The sequence below is a fragment of the Salmo salar genome, chromosome 11 (genome assembly GCF_965601325.2).
Source record: "Salmo salar chromosome 11, fSalSal1, whole genome shotgun sequence".
NCBI classification, from domain to species: Eukaryota; Metazoa; Chordata; class Actinopteri; order Salmoniformes; family Salmonidae; genus Salmo; species Salmo salar.
This window is the reverse complement of record NC_138301.1, coordinates 93,463,515-93,483,810: the sequence shown is the minus strand read 5'-3', so window position 1 is coordinate 93,483,810 and position 20,296 is coordinate 93,463,515. Positions and strand designations below refer to the sequence as shown.

The 20,296-nt window shown below is 43.9% G+C and overlaps 2 protein-coding genes across 2 annotated transcripts; both read left to right on the top strand.

Moving 5' to 3' along the window:
* Nucleotides 1–2,618: 2,618 nt before the first annotated feature.
* Nucleotides 2,619–7,980, top strand: LOC100194644 (phosphoglycerate mutase 2-1 (muscle); the record flags this gene model as incomplete). The annotated part of the gene is given in 3 exon segments (NM_001139729.1): nt 2,619–3,092; nt 3,997–4,177; nt 7,613–7,980. Coding segments are annotated over 3 exon segments (768 nt in total). The 3' UTR covers nt 7,783–7,980.
* A 3,893-nt stretch (nt 7,981–11,873) lies between these two features.
* Nucleotides 11,874–15,921, top strand: LOC106563169 (T-box-containing protein TBX6L). Its single transcript, XM_082957565.1, has 7 exons — nt 11,874–11,889; nt 12,064–12,208; nt 12,448–12,550; nt 13,414–13,578; nt 13,709–13,931; nt 14,333–14,570; nt 14,952–15,921. Exons 1-7 carry the CDS (start codon nt 11,874–11,876, stop codon nt 15,424–15,426), a joined length of 1,365 nt encoding a protein of 454 aa, XP_082813691.1. The 3' UTR covers nt 15,427–15,921.
* The last annotated feature ends 4,375 nt before the right edge of the window (nt 15,922–20,296 follow it).

The window sequence follows — 20,296 nt, the reverse complement described above, 5'->3', positions numbered from 1 at the left end:
CAGTAGGACTACTGGAGTATATGTGTTATTATACAGTAGGACTACTGGAGTATGTGTGATATTATACAGTAGGACTACTAGAGTATGTGTGTTATTATACAGTAGGACTACTGGAGGATGTGTGTTATTATACAGTAGGACTACTAGAGTATGTGTGATATTATACAGTAGGACTACTGGAGTATGTGTGTTATTATACTTTAGGACTACTGGAGTATGTGTGATATTATACAGTAGGACTACTAGAGTATGTGTGTTATTATACAGTAGGACTACTAGAGTATGTATGTTATTATACAGTAGGACTACTATAGTATGTGTGTTATTATACAGTAGGACTACTGGAGTATGTGTGTTATTATACAGTAGGACTACTAGAGTATGTGTGTTATTATACAGTAGGACTACTGGAGTATGTGTGTTATTATACAGTAGGACTACTATAGTATGTGTGTTATTATACAGTAGGACTACTGGAGTATGTGTGTTATTATACAGCAGGACTACTAGAGTATGTGTGTTATTATACAGTAGGACTACTGGAGTATGTGTGTTATTATACAGTAGGACTACTAGAGTATGTGTGTTATTATACAGTAGGACTACTGGAGTATGTGTGTTATTATACAGTAGGACTACTGGAGTATGTGTGTTATTATTCAGTAGGACTACTGGAGTATCAGTGATATTATACAGTAGGACTACTAGAGTATGTGTGTTATTATACAGTAGTACTACTAGAGTATGTGTGTTATTATACAGTAGGACTACTGGAGTATGTGTGTTATTATACTTTAGGACTACTGGAGTATGTGTGTTATTATACAGTAGGACTACTGGAGTATATGTGTTATTATACAGTAGGACTACTGGAGTATGTGTGATATTATACAGTAGGACTACTAGAGTATGTGTGTTATTATACAGTAGGACTACTGAAGTATGTGTGTTATTATACAGTAGGACTACTAGAGTATGTGTGTTATTATACAGTAGGACTACTGGAGTATGTGTGTTACTATACTTTAGGACTACTGGAGTATGTGTGTTATTATACAGTAGGACTACTGGAGTATATGTGTTATTATACAGTAGGACTACTGGAGTATGTGTGATATTATACAGTAGGACTACTAGAGTATGTGTGTTATTATACAGTAGGACTACTGGAGTATGTGTGTTATTAGACAGTAGGACTACTGGAGTATGTGTGTTATTATACAGTAGGACTACTTGAGTATGTGTGTTATTATGTTATTATACAGTAGCACTACTGGAGTATGTGTGTTATTATACAGTAGGACTACTAGAGTATGTGTGTTATTATACAGTAGAACTACTGGAGTATGTGTGTTATTATACAGTAGAACTACTGGAGTATGTGTGTTATTATACAGTAGGACTACTGGAGTATGTGTGTTATTATACAGTAGGACTACTAGAGTATGTCTGTTATTATACAGTAGGACTACTGGAGTATGTGTGTTATTATACAGTAGGACTACTGGAGTATGTGTGTTATTATACAGTAGGACTACTGGAGTATGTGTGTTATTATACAGTAGGACTACTAGAGTATGTGTGTTATTATACAGTAGGACTAATAGAGTATGTGTGTTATTATACAGTAGGACTACTAGAGTATGTGTGTTATTATACAGTAGGACTACTGGAGTATGTGTGTTATTATACAGTAGGACTACTGGAGTATTGTGTGTTATTATACAGTAGGACTACTGGAGTATGTGTGTTATTATACAGTAGGACTACTGGAGTATATGTGTTATTATACAGTAGGACTACTAGAGTATGTGTGTTATTATACTTTAGGACTACTGGAGTATGTGTGTTATTATACAGTAGGACTACTGGAGTATTGTGTGTTATTATACTTTAGGACTACTGGAGTATGTGTGATATTATACAGTAGGACTACTGGAGTATGTGTTTTATGTTACAAGTTCCCCTAACGTAACCTCATGTTGAGGCAGAATGTTTTAGTCTGTTTTTCCCTAGTCACTACTACCTCATTGCTTGGTATAGTTGCCTGTGTCAGTTCTAGTTTTGGAGTTAGATTACTAATTCCATTGCCTTTTATGGATGTCAGAAACTCTCAGAAACTCTACCACAGTAGGTTGATGGCACCCTAATTGGGGAGGACGGGCTCGTGGTAATGGCTGGAGCGGAATAGGTGGAATGCTATCAAATGCATCAAACATATGGTTTTCATGTGTTTGATGCCATTCCATTTGCTCCGTTTCGGCCATTATTATGAGCCGTCCTCCCCTCAGCAGCCTCCTGTGCACTCTACAGCGCCCCAGCAGCAGCAGCTTACTCTGATCTTTACACTTTTATTTCACAGCCCTCGGTTTAAAAGTCATGTTGCTATTTTAGCTCAATCCCTGACCTCTGGCCTTCCCAGCTGGGACATGTCCCTCCAGTCCATGGGAGGCCCTGCCCTATTGGCTGAGCCTAGCTGTCCATCAGGGGGTGAAGTTCCCTCATTGGTGGAGAGCAGTTTATGCCCGGCTGCTACGCAGGGCTTCATTCCAGAATGCTATAAAAAGAGTGTGTGGGGAGTCGCTCGGGGCTGTTGGTCTCAGAGTGTGTGTGTACCATAAGGGAGGGCCGTGTCTCGTGTGTTTGGTAAAGGAATTTAAAGCAACACTGCAAGCATGACTACTGCCCATAAGTTGGTGATCGTCCGTCATGGCGAGAGTGAGTGGAACCAGTACAACAAATTCTGTGGTTGGTTTGATGCCGACCTCAGCGAGAAGGGCCTGGAAGAGGCCAAACGTGGTGCCAAGGCCATCAAGGACGCCGGAATGAAGTTTGACATCTGCCACACCTCCGTGTTGAAGCGAGCAGTCAAGACCCTGTGGACCATCATGGAAGGCACAGACCAGATGTGGCTGCCCGTGTACCGCACATGGCGTCTGAACGAGCGCCACTACGGCGGCCTGACAGGTCTCAACAAGGCCGAGACAGCCGAGAAGCACGGAGAGGAGCAGGTCAAGATCTGGCGTCGTTCCTTTGACACCCCCCCTCCCCCCATGGAACACGACCACGCCTTCCACAAGATCATCAGTGAAGTAAGAGGCCGGTGACGGTGGTGGTGAATAATAGTACTACACAAAACAGACTTGTGAACCACATTTTAGGTCTGTGACTGCTAACATAGAATAATAACACCTGGCACATTATTTTAAAATGTTGCGTGCAACTACCCCTGGAATATGTTCCCATTTTACAAGGAAACCAGTCAATTTCAGGAGATGTATGACTTGCTTAGGAGATCCTGCAAGACTAAGACTTGCAGGTGTTAGTCGAAGTAAAACAGCATTGGATGGATGGAACAGTGTTGGATGAAATTCTAGAACTTCTCATGTAAGACTTGTTACTTGTATGAGCCAAAACATGCACTGTAGAAATCAAATCAAATCAAATGTTATTTGTCACATGCGCCGAATGGAACAGGTGTAGACCTTACCATGAAATGGTTACTTACAAGCCCTTAACCAACAATGCAGTTTTAAGTTAAGTTAAGTTAAGAAAATATTTACTAAATAAACAAAAATGTAAAAAATTATGAAAAGTAACACAATTAAATAACAATAACGAGGCTATATACAGGGGGTACCGGTAGGTAGGGGTAAAGTGAGTATGCATAGATAATAAACAGCGAGTAGCAGCAGTGTAAAAACAAAGGGGGGGGGGGGGGGGGGCGCAGTCTTATTGTTCACCAGTCTTATTGCTTGGGGGTAGAAGCTAAGGAGCATTTTGGACCTAGACTTGGCGCTCTGGTACTGCTTGCCGTGAGGTAGCAGAGACAACAGTCTATGACTTGGGTGACTTCCTCTGACATGTACTGCTTGAGGTACTACGTAGACTTTGCCAGGTTTCATTTGCAACCCTCTAGGATGTTACATCACACCTGCTTTTGTGATGATACATTTGAGCAGTGTAACCCAACATGCTGTTCTGTCCTCCCACCAGTCACGGCGCTACAAGGGCCTGAAGCCCGGGGAGCTGCCCACATGTGAGTCCCTGAAGGACACTATTGCCCGTGCCCTGCCCTACTGGAATGATGTCATCGCACCTGAGATCAAGGCTGGCAAGAACGTCATCATCGCTGCCCACGGCAACAGCCTCCGCGGAATTGTCAAACACTTAGAGGGTTGGTATTATGGGCTGCTGCAGTGGCTGGGGGGGGGGGGGGGGGGGGGGGGCAGGAAGTGGCAGAGGGTGTACAGGGAAAAGGTTAGAGTTCATGTTTCACAAGGAATGTCCAGCGTGGCATGTTGTCAAACATCACATGACTCACACATCTAACAGATGCATAGCCACTGCTATACACTCATGACATTACAGTTACTCACCTAACTGTTTGCTGACTGTGGCTCAGTGAAAATACAGCTGCTGGGCCTGTAGGCATAGTATGGTACACCACATGCACCCAGTCACATAAATATATATATATATATATTACATTTTTTGCCCATTAAAATAACATCTGGTTGATCAGAAATACAGGGTAGACATTGTTAATGTTGTAAATGACTATTGTAGCTGGAAATGGCTGATTTATTATGGAATATCTACATAGGCGTACAGAGGCTCATTACCGTATCAGCAACCATCACTCCTGTGTTCCAATGGCACGTTGTGTTAGTTAATCCAAGTTTATCATTTTAAAAGGCTAATTGATCATTAGAAAACCATTTTGCAATTATGTTAGCACAGCTGAAAACTGTTGTGCTGATTAAGGAAGCAATAAAACTGGCCTTCTTTAGACTAGTTGAGTATCTGGAGCATCAGCATTTGTGTGTTCAATTACAGGCTCAAAATGGCTAGAAACAAATAACTTTTTTCTGAAACTCGTCAGTCTATTCTTGTTCTGAGAAATCAAGGCTATTCCATGTGAGAAATTGCCAAGAAACTGAAGATCTCGTACAACGCTGTGTACTACTCCCTTCACAGAACAGGGCAAACTGTGGGAGTGGGAGCCTCCGATGCACAACTGAGCAAGAGGACAAGTACATTAGAGTGTTTGGTTTGAGAAACAGATGACTCACAAGTCCTCAACTGGCAGCTTCATTAAATAGTACGCGCAAAACACCAGTCTCAACGTCAACAGTGAAGAGGCGACTGCTGGCCTTCTAGGCATAGTTCCTTTGTCCAGTCTGTGTTCTTTTGCCCATCTTAATATTTTATTTTTATTGGCCAGTCTGAGATATGGCTTTTTCTTTGCAACTCTGCCTAGATGGCCAGCATCCTGGAGTCGCCTTTTAAAATGATAAACTTGGATTAGCGAACACAACGTGCCATTGGAACACAGGAGTGATGGTTGCTGATAATGGGCCTCTGTACGCCAATGTAGATATTCCACTAAAAATGTGCCGTTTCCAGCTACAATAGTCATTTACAACATTAACAATGTCTACACTGTATTTCTGATCAACTAGATGTTATTTTAATGGACAAAAAATGTGCTTTTCTTTCAAAAACGAGGACATTTCTAAGTGACACCAAACCTTTGAACTGTATATATATACAGTACCAGTCAAAAGTTTGGACACACCTACTCATTGAAGGGTTTTTCTTTATTTTTACTATTTTATACATTGTAGAATAAAAGTGAAGACATCAAAACTATGAAATAACACATATGGAATCATGTAGTAGCCAAATTGACTATTTAAAATGGATGAAATAAAACATTTGCTCAGCAATCTACACACAATACCCCATAATGACAAAGCAAAAGCAGGTTATTTGAATTTGTTTCAAATGTATACTTTCTTTAAACCGAAATACCTTATTTACATAAGTAAACAGTCCCTTTGCTATGAGACTCGAAATTGAGCTCAGGTGCATCCTGTTTCCACTGATGATCTTTGACATGTTTCTACAACTTGATTGGAGTCCACCTGTGGTAAATTCAGTTGACAGGACATGATTTGGAAAGGCACACACCTGTCTATATAAGGTCACACAGTTGGCAGTGCATGTCAGAGCAAAAACCAAGCCATGAGGTCGAAGGAATTGTCCGTAGAGCTCCGAGACAGGATTGTGTCAAGGCACAGATCTGGGGAAGTGTACCAAAAAATGTCTGCAGCATTGCAGGTCCCCCAAGAACACAGTGGCCTCCATCATTCTTAAATGGAAGAAGTTTAGAACCACCAAAACTCTTCCTAGAGCTGGCCGCCCGGCCAAACTGAGCAATCGGGGGAGAAGGGTCTTGGTCAGGGAGCTGATCACTCTGACAGAGCTCTAGAGTTCCTCTGTGGAGATGGGAGAACCTTCCAGAAGAACAACCATCTCTGCAGCACTCCACCAATCAGGCCTTTATGGTAGAGTGGCCAGACGGAAGACACTCCTCAGTAAAAGACACATGACAGCCCGCATGGAGTTTGCCAAAAGGCACCTAAAGACTCTCAGACCATGAGAAACAAGATTCTCTGGTTTGATTGAACTCTTTGGTCTGAATGCCAAGCGTAACGTCTGGAGGAATCCTGGCACCATCCCTACAGTGAAGCATGGTGGTGGCAGCATCATGCTGTGGGGATGTTTTTCTGGGGCAGGGACTGGGAGACTAGTCAGGATTGAGGCAAAGATGAACGGAGCATAGTACAGAGAGATCAGGACCTCAGACTGGGGCGAAGGTTCACCTTCCGCCAGGACAACGACCCTAAGCACACAGCCAAGACAATGCAGGAATGTGCGAGGCATTGGAAAACCTCCCTGGTCTTTGTGGTTGAATAAGTGTTTGAAATTCACTGTTCGACTGAGGGACAATACAGATAATTGTATGTGTGGGGTACAGAGATGAGGTTGTCATTCAAAAATCATGTTAAAATCTATTATTGCAGACAGAGTCCATGCAACTTATTATGTGACTTGTTAAACACATTTTTACTCCTGAACTTATTTATGCTTTCCATAACAAAGGGGTTGAATGCTTATTGACTCAAGACATTTATTTATTTTATTTTATGAATATATATTTTTTTCTCAAAACATAATTCCACTGACATTATGGGGTACTGTGTAAAAACATTCAGGCTGTAACACAACCAAATGTGGAAAAACGTAAGGTGTGTGAATATTTTCTGAAGGCACATTTCCAGATAACCAGGAGTCTATAAATAGCTTGGGCTCTCTCCCTGGAGCTCAGACAGACACAGTGGAAAAGGCCATGGGCGCGGTTCCCGTTACTGACACGACCTTTCTGCAGAAAGGTTCTGCATTCTCCAGGAGTGGTGGGACCGGGGTGATGCAGACAGGGTTGCTGGGTGGCAGGGTTGCAGAGGGAGAGGGGGTGACAAGAGGGCAGAGGGAAAGGGCAGAGAAAGGTAAGGTCTGCTGAAACAAGCTACTTAGTGGCCCCCCTAGCGCTCCCCTGAAAGAGGAGTATGGACGACCTCCCCTGTCAAAGGTGGTAGTAGTTAAGAAATATACCAGCCTTTGAGGATCTGTACTTCCCCTCCACTGGGAATACACATGTCAAATACATTGCCTTATGTGAATTTCCTCTATGTGAATGACCAGTCTTGATTTCCCACACTATCCTCTGCTCACTCCTAACACGTCTTTCTGTCTGTCTCGTCAGGCATGTCAGACGCTGCCATCATGGAGCTGAACCTGCCAACAGGTATCCCCATTGTGTACGAGCTGGACGCGAACCTGAAGCCCGTCAAGCCCATGGCTTTCCTGGGAGACGCTGAGACTGTGAAGAAGGCCATGGAGGCCGTGGCTGCCCAGGGCAAAGCTAAGAAGTAAGCCAGCCTGGAGACATCAAGAGGAGAAAGAAAAAAAGTGACTGTCCCTCCCCCCCGCACAAGCCTTGTCCACTCACCCAAACACACAAACACACACACACTATTGTGGAGTGTCACAGTCCCACTGTAGGTGTTGGTGAAGCCCTGTGTTAAGGGCACAACAGTCTGACACAACAAATAAAGAAAACACCTTTTTGTGTATTTGCCTGTTTCTGCTTTTATCTCTTCCCTCTTCACCTCTTCCTCCACCTCTGTTTTGATGTTTTTTCTCCTTTCTAATCTTTTTCATCATTTTCCTCACTTGCTCCACTTTTTCCATTTACTCCTCCATGACCTGATCTTCCTTCTCTCCCTGATGGGTAATTCAGTGGTATCAGCATGGCGATGGTGGTGCTGTGTAATCTTATCCAGATAGCAGAGCAGAGCGGGGAGGAGAGAGAAGAGGAGGGTCACTGAGTTCCTTTTGGCAGCGTTCCTGTGGTGCAGCAGCACCTTGTCTGACTCCGTCCCTCCCCATCCCTCTCATCTCCTCAGTACAGACACAATACACTGGCTGGGGCTGGCTCAGGGCCAGGGACACGTTTAACACTGGACTAGTAGCTCTCTCCGGTGACAAAAGGACAGGTGCAGGGGATAGTGTGTGTGTGTGTGTGTGTGTGTGTGTGTGTGTGTGTGTGTGTGTGTGTGTGTGTGTGTGTGTGTGTGTGTGTGTGTGTGTGTGTGTGTGTGGTGTGTGTGTGTGTGTGTGGTGTGTGTGTGTGTGTGTGTGTGTGTGTGTGTGTGTGTGTGTGTGTGTGTGTGTGTGTGTGTTTAGGGGGTGAGGTACCAGGGCAAAGTCAGTGTGTGTAGCAATATAGCTCAGTATTTGTATGATTTATTTGAGTGTTTTATTTTGCTCAACTTTATCAAGGGTGCCAATAATTTCGGTCATGACTGTATATCAGATGACTGGGTCAGAGAAGGGGGCACTAAAATAAATTGCCTTCACATTAGATTGAACGCAAATGACATCAAACCTAGAGCTGAGACAGCAGTAAAATGACATTTTACACTAACTAGTCTGGATCCTAAACACAGCGCTGTTCTAAAGTGGATAAATAAAATCATACTTCCATCACTTAAGTTAGAAAATCTTTAATTCAATTCTCGACTACAGCCAACCTTATAAAGCAGTGTGTTGTAAGACATTCAGATGTTCTTATTTAAGTTTTATACTGTAAGGTATCTATGTCTTCACTGACACAAACAATTTAGCTTTTCCAATCAATCTTGCTTCAAAAATAGGTTTTCTCTCTACTTGCATTGAATAAAATCCTTCATTTAAAGTGAAAAGTATTCATCCACATAATAAATGATCAAGCCCCAGAACTGACTTCTCTCAACTTTTCAAATATAAAACACAATTATAATGTTGAATGTGCTATTGAGCAGTCAAAGGCTAAATGCTACCTACTAACAGAGGTGTTGATATGGAAGTAAATACCAGAGTTGTTCAATGTATAAGCTATAGGAGAAATTAGAGTATCAATGTATAATCTATGGGAGAAATTAGAGTACCAATGTATAATCTATAGGAGAAATTAGAGTACCAATGTATAATCTATAGGAGAAATTAGAGTACCAATGTATAATCTATAGGAGAAATTAGAGTACCAATGTATAATCTATAGGAGAAATTAGAGTACCCTCTAGTGGTTCAACGTGTTCTTATCTGTCGAGTGATTATTTTCCACATTATTAGAATTGCATGTGTGGGGAGCCAGAAGCAGCTGAGCCCAATAGGTTGCCATGCAACCAGAATCCACCAGGGTGAGCTAGTCCCACAGAGATGCCCACTGCGGCAGAGAAACTTCATCTGAAGAGACCAGAGAATGCCAGAGAAGCCGGTGTTTGAAGGATGTATTGGCACAGGTGTTGTTAGGCCTGAGATGAAGTCGAGCGTTGCGTTATGCCTAACAACAGCCCTTAGCCGTGGTATATTGGCCTATTGCTTTATTAAGCCAATGTCTAACTTCTTTGACATTAAACGGTCCCAACACAATTTTTTTGCCATGCATACTGTATCATAGTTGCAAAGGTCATGGGGAAAACCTACACTTCAGGTACATAGGCCTACAGAATTCCACCTTCCAGGCTGAGGTTGATCTAGGCGGTAGGGATGTGTCTCTGCATGTCAGTCTGGAAGGTAGATGGGCCTAATTGAACACTCCGATGTGCTTCAACTTCTCCGAGGCTATTGTACAACAGATATGCATGTGCACGCACACAAACACACCTTGATTTTACCTGAGTATTTAGGCCTGCCTGAGTCATCCAGGTTTTCCCATCTGGAACATTCTTAAAGCTGAAGGTGCAAAATGAAACAGAGATACTAAGCTTTCTGCAACAATGAGTTTCACACTGACATACAAAGTTTGAGTCATGCATTTGTTATACGTCCTCTGTTGTATCCCTATGAGAGATTCCATTTAGCACTGTGTGAATTGAATTATATCCCTATACTAACTCTTGAGACAATAGCCACTAAAGCTACCACATACAAAGGCCTCACCCTCTACCCTTGTGCTATGAAAAGTGTTGCATACAATGTCCACACACAGACACAGTAACCTATTCAGAATTGAAACAATGTTTATTCAAAGCACTTTTTCACCAATCTGGGCCATGTGCTCCAAAACAGTGCAGTAATAGTTTATCACAGAGTAATTAACACAAATACAGTATGCACAACATAGACTCAAACCCAACTTCTGGAGTCCTCTCAAACCTCAATGATGATTGCGTCTGAAATTCAGATAGGATGTGCCTGGGCTGTGTGACCGTCACTCCTTCACTGCTCTCTGGGTGTGTTTAGCATGTGTGTGGATCTCAGCCGGGGCTCAGGAGGGTGCTCCAGACCCAGACAGGGGCCGCACGGGATCAGAGCAGCCAGAATGGAGGGCCCTGCGGTGGGGTTATCACACATCAGAAACCCTGGAGCCTCCATCCATCCCCCCATCCCCTCCCTCTGTCCTTTCAGGCTAACAGGCCACTTGTGCCAGCCCCATTAGGCCCCATACGGCACCTCTCCAGGCCTGGGGTGCCATCGGCCATGATTAGCCAGAACTGCCTCCCATTGTCAAGGACGGAGATAACTCAACCCCCCCCACTCCCCCATTTAAAACCCTTAACCAACAGTGCAGTTCAAGAAATAGTTAAGTAAAATATTTACCAAATAAACGAAGTAAAAAATTATAATAAAAAGTAACACAATAAAAAAACTATAACTTGGCTATATACAGGGGGTACCGGTATCGAGTCAATGTGTGGGGGGTACAGGTTAGTCGACATAATTTGTACATGTTGGTAGAGGTGAAGTGACTATGTATTGATAATAAACAGCAAGTAGCAGCAGTGTAAAAAAACTAATGGGGGGGGGGTCAATGTAAATGAGGCTCCCAGATGGCGCAGCGGTCTAAGGCACCACATCTCAGTGCTTGAGGCATCACTACAGACACCCTGGTTTGATTCCAGGCTGTATCACAACCGGCCGTGATTGGGAGTCCCATAGGGCGGCTCACAATTGGCCCAGCGTCGTTCGGGTTTGGCCGGTCTATGCCCTCATTGTAAATAACTGACTTGCATAGCTAAATAAAGGTACATTAGTTTATTTGAAAAGTATACATACTTTATTTAAACAGTGATTTCTAGAAACAAAAGGTCACGTTCAGGCAGCTAATTCTTCACAGCAGCACAGTATGCCCACCCCCACCATTTCCCACCCCCTTGTCTGACACTTCAAAGGTTCGAAACCAGGCACACCACTCTGTTGTAACCACACCCACTTTGTCCTCACGGCCATTCCCCTTCTGGGCTGACCAATGAACTCCAGAGGTCAGCCCCTCTAACTCCACAAGTTAAGGATATGGAAAGGAAAGTTTTGAGATTGATACGAAACTTTTCATGATCCAAGGACCACCACTAAGTCCACGGCTCCTCTCACAGTATTCTCACAGCGATGTGGGTCTGACAGCAGCGATATCAGCACACACATTTGGATAAGGAATTTGATCTTGATATTCTCTTTGACCATTGTGGTGAACCGTGCAGGCAATGCAGCATATCTCTGGTAAGTATCACTTTTTCAACCTTTGCTACGTCAGTCAGGGGTCTAGCAAGAGAGTAACAGCAAGTCTATTGCATAGTTGAAATGTTGCATTGTCTGTGGAAATCTCTGTGTACAAAGGGTTTCTCCAGCACTGGTCCACTCTATAAGGCTCCATGTCCCCCTCTCTCTCTCCAGAGCCGAGGCCCAACATGATGACTCCGTCCCCCCCTACAGCTGACCCCTACCACCAAGGCAACGTCAGGATGATCCTGGAGAAGGCTGACCTCTGGAAGTCCTTCCACAACCTGGGGACTGAGATGATCATCACCAAACATGGCCGGTACAATTGTTGTTATATCCTTCACCATCATTTTTGATCTGTGTAAATCTACTAAACACATTCTATGCTATGGTGTGTTCACTGCAAAGTACCTTTCACCCGCGTTTCATGCCATATTGTAGCTTTACCAATGTTGTGAAAGTGTATCTGTTGCTAGTATGCTTTTTTTGAGAGAGCGCATAGAGTTGTGATCAGGAATTGAGAGGATAATACAATTAGTGTGCATTTGTATGTATCAGGAGGATGTTTCCCCACTGCAACGTCAGTATATCTGGACTCCAACCCTATACCAACTATGTCCTCATGGTGGAAATGGTTCCGGTGGACAACTCCAGATACAGGGTAAAAGCAACATGTCCACCATCCTTATATAATGCCTCAGTTGCAGGGAGTTTTTCCTAGCCACCGTGCCTCTACATCTGCATTGCTTGCTGTTTGTGGTTTTAGGCTGGGTCTCTGTATAGCACTTTGTGACATATGCAGATGTAAAAAGGGCTTTATAAATACATTTGATTGATAATACATTTGATTGATAATACATTTAATTGATAATACATTTGATTGATATATCATGTCTTATACACACATTACAATACATTTCTACTGGGAAAGTTCCAATTAGATAAGCACAATGTGTCACAGTTTGGAATATAGTCAGGCATTGATTTAAAAGGAAACATAAGGAGATTAAGTAGAAGACAAGCTTGCAGTCAGTCTGCATCCAGCATACAGTCCAGACGGTGCTCCGCCCACACCCAGCCAATCACCACACACACTGCATATCAAAGACCATTACTACGTCCTGTTTTTCTACCCCCGGCTGGAGGTTCAGCCTCAGCCATTTAGCAAACCCCCCCCACTCCAATCAAAGTGAATGGGGAGCAATACCCCCTCCATGCATCCACTGGCCCTCCCCTCAGTACACATTGCTTTTGACCATATGCTCCAGAGAGAGAGGAGCGTTTTTCTTTTGCTATAGCAGTTCATATATATATGTTGGTAGATTATATGCAATTATATACATACCTACAGGATACTGTTCAAGCTTGCAATAATATGCACCACAGATTCCTTATATATATATCAGTGTAAAGACTGGGGGTATGTGAGTTTTTGTGGAGTGTCTACGTGTTGAGGCTTGTCTTGTGGTACGTTTCACACCTGAGTAACGCCTGTCCCCTCCCCCCTTCTCTCTGTCTTTGTAGTGGAATAAAGGCCAGTGGGACATGGCTGGGAAAGCCGAGCCCCAGCTCCCCTGTCGGACGTATGTGCATCCAGACTCCCCCACCCCGGGCTCCTACTGGATGAAACAATCGGTGTCCTTCCTCAAGCTCAAACTCACCAACCACACACTGGACCAGCACGGCCATGTAAGAACACGTATCTCCTTCTCTACTGAATCCCCAGCCCCCAACCTCTCACAGTCTGAGAGTAGACAGCTGTCATTTCTGTAAACAACATTATTTGCTGACTCATTAGTGGTGTCTGTTCTCTCCTCAGATCATCCTGCACTCTATGCATCGCTACATCCCACGCTTCTCTGTGGTCCAGGCTGACAGTCTGCACAGTGTGCGCTGGGGACACTTCCATTACTTCTCCTTCCCTGAGACCTCCTTCACTGCAGTCACGGCCTACCAGAACACTAAGGTCCATCTATCAACTCATGTATTAAGAACATACAAACGGCGCACCCACATAATTAACTTGCTCTTTGGGAATGGGTGTAACCCCATCTGATGTCTTCATCTCCACTCCTGCTTTCAGATCGCTAAACTCAAGATTGACCACAACCCCTTTGCTAAAGGATTCAAAGGGGAGAACACCCGTACTCATAGCAAGAGGTAGGGATCAATAGAACTATAACACTACGTGCGTGTGAGTTGGGGAGACGTGCTTTACAAGTTTTTATTGTCTTTTATTTTATAGGTGTCGATCCAACAAGAGTCCTGGAAATGCTTCGAAGAAAGCCAAACAAGACAGAGAAACAGAATTCAAAAGTCCTTCAAGTATGAATCTTAACTCTATACAGTAAGATTAGATTGGTCAGATCTGTATAATGTCAAAGGTTGTCCAGCCCATAGACCTATAGGCAGTCTCATAGATCCACAATCTTTTCCCATATAGACCTCCAAAGGGCAACATTAGACTGTGAGCCAGCAGAACGGGGGATAACCTTGGGAACAACAGAGAACATGGTGTCGGCTAAGGAGGAGCTCTTCTCCCCCTGGGCCATGGAACAGGACCCGTCCCAGAGCCACAGCCTGCACACTGAAATACTGGAGCTCCACGACCACAGACAGGACTACAGTACTGAGGAGCAGATGGTGCCTGGCCCTGCATCTATGTCCTACCAACCATGCAGGTACTGTACAACCACCAGGCACAAACGCATGCATGTATAAGCGCAACATTGTAGCATTATAAACTAGATTGTAAAGCATACCTTGACTTAAATTTTTTGGAGGTGAAACCCAACATACAGGCGAATCCCCACTCTAACAGCCTGCACACCCACACAGGTTCATATTCAGAATCATGACCCATTATGCCAAAAGAAAACTCAGTGACTCTGTGCTATACTTAACAGGCACTCTATGGTGCAGAATACACCTCCATACTGTGCAATTAAAAGTGACACTTTGAGTCAGCGAGTGTTTGAGTTCACATACTGTATGTGGGTTGATGACAATAACAACTAAGAAGTCATATAAGTAACCCGCTCCATATTTATTTTTCTCTCCAGATCTGTTGAGCATGGCAGACTTCCCTCTCCACCTTCTGCAATGGAGGATTGCAAAGGCAGGCGCAGCTATGAGTCTCACCTCCGTGATGTAGCCACTGTCCCTGGGCACAAGACTAACAGTCCTGGCCATGTCAGGGACATGGGACACACCCCCTTGGCTCCAGCCATGCCCCAGGACTATAGAATGTCCCCTGTCCATCTGCCCACGTGCTCCAAAACCTACCCTGGATACCTGGGTTACAGTTACCCCCTTTATGGCCACTACACTACTAACCAGGGTATGGGTCAGTGGAGTGAGGGGGGTACAGGACAGTACCCTGGACAGTCCTTGACTCACCATCTGCCCTTTTTCACCAGTCAAACACTGACTGCAGACCACGGCACCCACCAACGCAGCGTCCATCACCATGGCAACACAGAGGCAGAGTGGAGCTGGAGCCAGTACTTGAGTTTGGATAATGATCAGAATAGCTGACTGACTCACAAAGTGAAGGAGCTGAGTTTCATTCTGTGAACAAAGCTACTTGTGACATTTCAGAAAAGTGAGAGCCTATGGTCTTTGTGCACGAGGTCCAAACCAAGATATCGTCAAGTGTGTTTTTTAACTTGTTCTCTGCTATGGACATGTGTGTCAAGAGGAGTGTGTGCAATTTTCTGTTACAAGTCTTTGCAGAGCTGTAGTCCTATTTAGCGGAAATAGCAGAAGGCTATTTGAGCTATATACTGGACTTAATGGACTGAGCCTCCACATACTGTGCCTGGTGCTCCATATGAACTGCATTCAAATGTTTGTGGGCATTCATGCTTGTATTACGTATGTGATGTGTGTATGCTTGTTTGTTTACTTATCAAAGTGATGATAATTGAGATCAGATTATGACCAAAAGGATATCATGATATCCAAAAATAAATAATAATAAGATTCCCATATCTGTATGGTTCTCTACATCATAACTGTTGTAAATATGACAACTCTTAAGAGGTTTCACACAAGCCATAAGTGATTCCAACATGAAGGGTCATCAATGTTACCCAGCAGAAACTGCATGACAGAGAGCTACAAAGGGACACAGAGGTGAGTCCTTCACCCCCACAGGAGGACAGACAGGCCAGGAACACATGTAAATAAGTCAATCAATCAAATGTATTTATAAAGCCCTTTTTACATCAGCCGATGTCACAAAGTGCTATACAGAAACCCAGCCTAAAACCCCAAACAGCAAGCAATGCAGATGTAGAAGCAAGGTGGCTAGGAAAACCTCCCTAGAAAGACAGGAACCTAAGAAGAAACCTAGAGAGGAACCAGGTTCTGAGGCGTGGCCAGTCCTCTTCTGGCTGTGCCAGGTAGAGATTATAACAGTACATGGCCAAGATGTTCAAACGTTCATAGATGACCAGCAGGGTCAAATAATAATAATCACAGTGGTTGTAGAGGGTGCAACAGGTCAGCACCTAAGGAGTAAATGCCAGTTGGCTTTTCATAGCCGATCATTCAGAGTTAGAGACAGCGGGTGCGATTAAGAGAGAGAGTTGAAAACAGCAGGTCCGGGACAAGGTAGCACGTCCGGTGAACAGGTCACGGTTCCAAAGCCGCAGGCAGAACAGTTGAAACTGGAACAGCAGTACGACCAGGTGGACTGGGGACAGCAAGGACTCATCAGGCCAGGTAGTCCTGAGGCATGGTCCAAGGGCTCAGGTCCTCTGAGAGAAGAGAGAATTAGAGGGAGCATAGTTAAATTCACACAGGACACCGGATAAGACAGGAGAAATACTCCAGATATAACAGACTGACCCTAGCCACCCGACACATAAACAATTGCAGCATAAATACTGGAGGCTGAGACAGGAGGGGTCGGGAGACACTGGCCCCATCCAACGACACCCCCGGACAGGGCCAACCAGGGATACCTTCAACCACCACCTTACCATCCTGAGACAAGGCCCAGTACAGCCCACAAAGATCTCCGCATGGCACAACCCAAGGGGGGCGCCAACCCGGAGAGGAAGATCACGTCAGTGACTCAACCCACTCAAGTGACGCACCACTCATAGGGACGGCATGGAAGAGCACCAGTAAGCCAGTGACTCAGGCCCCGTAATAGGGTTACGGCAGAGAATCCCAGTGGAGAGAGGGGAACTGGCCAGGCAGAGACAGCAAGGGCGGTTCGTCGCTCCAGTGCCTTTCCGTTCACCTTCACACTCCTGGGCCAGACTACACTCAATCATAGGACCTACTGAAGAGATGAGTCTTCAATAAAGACTTAAAGGTTGAGACCGAGTCTGCGTCTCACTCAATCATATGACCTACCGAAGAGATCAAATCAAATTTTATTTGTCACATACACATGGTTAGCAGATGTTAATGCGAGTGTAGCGAAATGCTTGAGTCTTCAATAAAGACTTAAAGGTCGAGACCGAGTCTGCGTCTCTCACATGGATAGGCAGACCATTCCATAAAAATTGAGCTCCATAGGAGAAAGCCCTGCCTCCAGCTGTTTGCTTAGAAATTCTAGGGACAATAAGGAGGCCTCTGTCTTGTGACCATAGTGTACGTGTTGGTATGCACCGCAAGACCAAATTGGAAAGATAGGTAGGAGCAAGTCCATGTAATGCTTTATAGGTTAGCAGTAAAACCTTGAAATCAGCCCTGCCGTAACAGGAAGCAAGTGTAGGAAGGCTAGCACTGAAGTAATATATCACATTTTTTGGTTTTAGTCAAGATTCTAGCAGCCGTGTTTAGGACTAACTGAAGCTTATTTAGTGCTTTATCCGGGTAGCCGGAAAGTAGAGCATTGCAGTAGTCTAATCTAGAAGTGACAAAAACATGGATTAATTCTTCTGCATAATTTTTGGACAGAATGCTTCTGATTTTGTAATGTTACGTAGATGGAAAAACGCTGTCCTTGAAATAGTCTTGATATGTTCGTCAAAAGAGAGATCAGGGTCCAGAGCAACACCGAGGTCCTTCACAGTTTTATTTGAGACGACTGTACAACTATCAAGATGAATTGTCAGATTCAACAGAAGATCTCTTTGTTTCTTGGGACCGAGAACAAGCTGTTTTGTCCGAGTTTAAAAGTAAAAAAGTTGCAGCCATCCACTTCCTTATGTCTGAAACACAGGCTTCCAGGGAAGGCAATTTTGTGGCTTCACCATGTTTCATTGAAATGTACAGCTGTGTATCGTCCGCATAGCAGTGAAAGCTAACATTACGTTTCCGGGTGGCATCACCAAGAGGTAAAATATATAGTGAAAACAATAGTGGTCCTAAAACGGAATCTTGAGGAACACTGAAATGTACAGTTGATTTGTCAGAGGACAAACCATCCACAGAGACAAACTGATATCTTTCCGACAGATAATATCTAAACCAGGCCAGAACTTGACCATGTAGACGAATTTGGGTTTCCAATCTCTCCAAAAGAATGTGGTGATCGATGATATCAAAAGCAGCACTAAGGTCTAGGAGCACGAGGACAGATGCAGAGCCTTGGTCTTCAGGAAGGCAGTGAGTTGCTGCGCAACAGCTTTTTCTACAATTTTTGAGAGGAATGGAAGATTCGATATAGGCTGATAGTTTTTTGTATTTTCTGGGTCAATGCTTGGCTTTTTCAAGAGAGGCTTTATTACTGTCAATTTTAGTGAGTTTGGTACACATCCGGTGGATTGGGAGCCGTTTATTATGTTCAACGTAAGAGGGCCAAGCACAGGAAGCAGCTCGTTCAGTAGTTTAGTTGGAATAGGGCTTGCAGTTTGAAGGTTTAGAGGCCATGCCTATTTTCATCAATGTGTCAAGAGATATAGTATTAAAAAACTTGAGTGTCTCCCTTGATCCTAGGTCCTGTCAGTGTTCTACAGACTCAGGACAACTGAGCTCCAGAGAAATACACAGATTTATAGAGGAGTCCGTAATTTGCTTTCTAATGATCATGATATTTTCGTCAAAAAAGGTCATGAATTTATCACTGCTGAAGTGAAAGCCATCCTCGCTTGGGGAATGCTTCTTTTTAGTTAGTTTTGCGAAAGTATCAAAAATACTTTTTGGATTGTTCTTATTTTCCTCAATTAAGTTGGAAAAATAGGATGATCGAGCAGCAGTGAGTGCTCTTTGATACTGCATGGTACTGTCTTTCCAAGCTAGTTGGAAGACTTTCAGATTGGGGAAGCGCCATTTCCGTTCCAATTTTCTGGAAGCTTGCTTCAGGGCTCGTGTATTTTCTGTATACCAGGGAGCTAGTTTCTTATGACAAATGTTTTTTGTTTTTAGGGGTGCGACTGCATCTAGGATGGAGTCCGTTACTCCTCAACAAGCCAGGCTTGGTCCTGTTTGTGGGTGAGTCCCAGAAAGAAATCAATTATCTACAAATTCTATCTTTTGGGAGGGGCAGAAAACAGTTTTCAACCAGCGATTGAGTTGTGAGACTCTGCTGTAGAGCTCATCACTCCACCTAACTGGAAGGAGGCCAGATACAATTACTCGATGCCAACATCTTTCTAGCTGATTTACACACTGAAGCTATGTTGCGCTTGGTGACATCTGACTGTTTCATCCTAACATCGTTGGTGCCTATGAGAATAACAATATCCCTATACTCTATACTCGCCAGTTTTAGCCTTAGCCAGCACCATCTTCAGATTAGCCAAAACGTCGGTAGCCATGCCCCCTGGTAAACAGTGAATGATCGCTGGATGAGTCTAATACTGCGGGTAATGGAGTCGCCAATGACTAGGGATTTCAATTTGTCAGAGCTAATGGTGGGAGGCTTCGGCGTCTCAGACCCCATAACGGGAGGAGGAGAGACCAGAGAAGGCTTGGCCTCTGACTCCGACTCGTTGCTTAATGGGAGAACCGGTTGAAAGTTTCTGTCGGCTGAATTAGCGACATCGGTTGAGCATTCCTACAGCATTTCCTTCCAGAAGCTATGAGAAAATTGGCCGTCTGCGGGGATTTTACGAGGGGATTTATACTACTATCTGTACTTATTGGTGGCACAGACGCTGTTTCATCCTTTCCTACACTTAAATTACCCTTGCCTAACGATTGCGTCTGAAGCTGGGCTTGCAGATCGAGCTGCAAGTCCTGCCTCTCCCATCTCCTCATTGGTTTATAGAAGCAGGTACCCACGTGCCATCTCCTCATTGTGTCACGTCCTGACCAGTAAAGGGGTCATTTTGTTATTGTAGTTGGTCAGGATGTGGCAGGGGTGTGTTTGTTTTGTGTTGTTGGTTTTTTGGGTTAGTTCTATGTTATGTATTTCTATGTTTGATTTTCTAGTATTTATATTTATATGTGGTATTGTTTGGGATTGGTCTCTAATTGGAGGCAGCTCTATCTCGTTGCCTCT